Source organism: Pteropus vampyrus, unplaced genomic scaffold (assembly GCF_000151845.1).
Source record: "Pteropus vampyrus isolate Shadow unplaced genomic scaffold, Pvam_2.0 Scaffold68, whole genome shotgun sequence".
Classification (NCBI taxonomy): Eukaryota; Metazoa; Chordata; class Mammalia; order Chiroptera; family Pteropodidae; genus Pteropus; species Pteropus vampyrus.
Genome location: NW_011888849.1, coordinates 2,826,815 through 2,829,357, shown reverse-complemented (window position 1 = coordinate 2,829,357; position 2,543 = coordinate 2,826,815). Strand labels below are relative to the sequence as shown.

General features: G+C 43.4%; 1 protein-coding gene across 1 annotated transcript in view; it reads left to right on the top strand.

Annotated features, from left to right (window-relative positions):
- Positions 1–306: 306 nt before the first annotated feature.
- RPP30 (ribonuclease P/MRP subunit p30) overlaps positions 307–2,543 on the top strand; it is a 26,576-nt gene continuing 24,339 nt past the window's right edge. Inside the window, exon 1 of the mRNA XM_011361588.2 lies at positions 307–432. Coding sequence (XP_011359890.1) covers positions 351–432 — 82 coding nt within the window. The 5' untranslated portion in view covers positions 307–350. The remainder of the gene's footprint in view (positions 433–2,543) is intronic.

Genomic DNA, 2,543 nt, shown 5'->3' with positions numbered 1-2,543 from the left:
CAAAAGTGTCTGGTTAATGGTAGGTGCTCAATAAATGCTACATAGATGCATTTCGAAAGAATCATCTTTGATACTTTTATAGGAGGAATGGTGAGAGATTTGAACGCCTCTGGGGGAAACCAAACATTCTCATTCAGAAGAAGACAAAAAAAAAAGGATTGAAGTGAGGCTGTGAGTTTCAATATACTAATTTTTGCTGGTACTTGAAAGTAAAGCAAGTGCCAGGGAACCTTAAAGCAAATACTCCGCCGAGAGCCAGACTACTCAAGCAAACTACAATTCCCAGCATGCTTCAGGAACCGGCCCAGCAGCTGCGCACACTACCGTGCGGATGGTCCTGTGACTTCAGCATGGCGGTGTTTGCAGATTTGGATCTGAGAGCGAGTTCCGACTTGAAGGCGTTGAGAGGGCTGGTGGAGAACGCTGCTCACCGTGAGTCGCCCCGGCTTCGCGGTCCGCGGTGCCTGCCCAGCCTCGCTGCCCCCTTAGACCGTCGGACCACGTTCGGGAGGGACTTGGCAAGGCCGGGCCTCGTTCCGGTCTCTGGGATGTCCCTGGAATGTCCCTGGAAGCTGATGGCCAACGCGATTTTGCTCGTTCACCGAGCGCGGGAAACTCGAAGGCACCGGGAGCTGTTACCCAGTCTGGCTCCTTATTTCCTGCAAATTGAGGAAACGGAGACCCTGAGAAGATGAGGGATTTGCTTAAGTCCTTACAGCTGATGGATGACAGAAGGCAGGGCTTCCAAGCATAGTCCCCTGCACCAGCACTTTTAATAAAGAGCACCCCTTTTTTGCCTCTCACGACTGTGTCAAAACAAATGTGGAAAGCTGGTGTACAGACCGGGAGTACCGGGGGCTCATAGAAGAGGGCAGGAACGGGGGGTGCGAGTGTTGGAATAATATTATTTAGAGGGAGGGTAGGTGGAGAAGGGTGTACTAGGAGCAGGAGAAGGAAGCAGCATGGACAAAATACTAGAATGGCAATCATATTTGAATCCAGGGGAAGGGAAAGCCCTTAGAGATAAGAACCTATTTTAATTAGTGGAATTAATCACGACTGCTGTTTTCTTCCTTAGACGAGGGGATAGAAAAGTTTAAAAATAAAGAGGTTTCTGCAGACAGATCATTTCTCAGTTCTCAGCTCTCTGAGAGCTGGTACTGATGCTTTTCAGAGATGGTGCTAGATAAAGCTACTCCTTGGCAAAGTGGATCACATCATTTCTTTTTGTCCCCTTTATGAAGTTATCAGTAGAGAAATGAGTCTTTTTCCATTGCCCAATTTAAAATACGCTCAAAGGAGCATGTGCATGCATTGTTACCCAGTCTTTTTCTCTGAAAATTAAATGAAAGTCATGACATGATAGAAAGTCACTCCCCCTTGTAAGTCAAAGGTAAAGGACTGCTATTTAGTGAGTGGAAGTATTCAAAGACTAAAGAACACGGAGCCCTGGTTCTTAGTTATGTGACATAATAAACTAATGATAAGTTTCAGAAATATGCTACATAAATAAAAGTTACACCAAAGATTGATTGGGGGAAGTATTCCTAAGATGCCAGATGAGTAGTCTATGAAAAGTTCGTGGAGAATATGAGTCTAGTTAACATTTCCGAAGGACAGCGGGGACATTGTTTAGTGGCCAAAAGGGTATCCCAAGTGAATAAAACAGGAAAGCTTAGGGAAGACTGGGTAGTATAGTAAAGAAGAATGGTGGTTGGGGGGTAAGGGGGAGGTTTGATTTGACTGAGTGAGTGAAAGGCGAAACCCAAAGTACTGTACAGGCAAATTTCTCTTTTATCTTCTGATGTCTCTGTATTCTCAACACCTAGCATGGTGTCTGTCAAGTGATGGATACTCAATAAATATTTGAGAGAGGAAGGAAAGAAGGAAGTTGGACAAACTGATGAGAAAGAGGACCACTTTTGGCATTAACATGCATTATATTTTGGTATCCTGTCACTCCTATTGGTGTTTAAATAACTTAAAGATAGGATTCATGATTTAGACGTTTTTGGTAGTCCTAATGTCCAAAACAGTGCTTTGTGTTGAGGCTGATAAAGCAAGGCCCTGGCTTCAAAGAGTTCCCAGTCTTGATGGTTGGCAGCTCAAAAGGGGAAGTGGACAGTAGTGTGAGGAAGCATTACTCCATTTCTCCTTAGGAAAAGAGCTTCTGAAGGAAGTAGAAAGGGTTAAGAAGCAAAAGAAATGAGTGAGAATAAAAGTGATGATGAAAACATATAAAGTTGATGGGATGAAAATGAAAAAAAAGAACATTAAAAAGAATGGTGGTTGGAAAGGAGAAACAAAGTTAAAGGTGTTTAAGATCAAGCTAATACTACATCACAGCGGTCAAACATAGCCTTAACTTTGTGCCAGGCACTGTCCTAACCATCCTACATGTATTATCTCATTTAAGTATGATAGCAGGCATATGGTAAGTTCTGTTATTACCACCATTTTGACAGATGAACCTAAAACTTGTAAGTGGTAATGCTTAGATTTGAAAGCAGGTGTCTGACACCAGATCCCATACCCATATCACT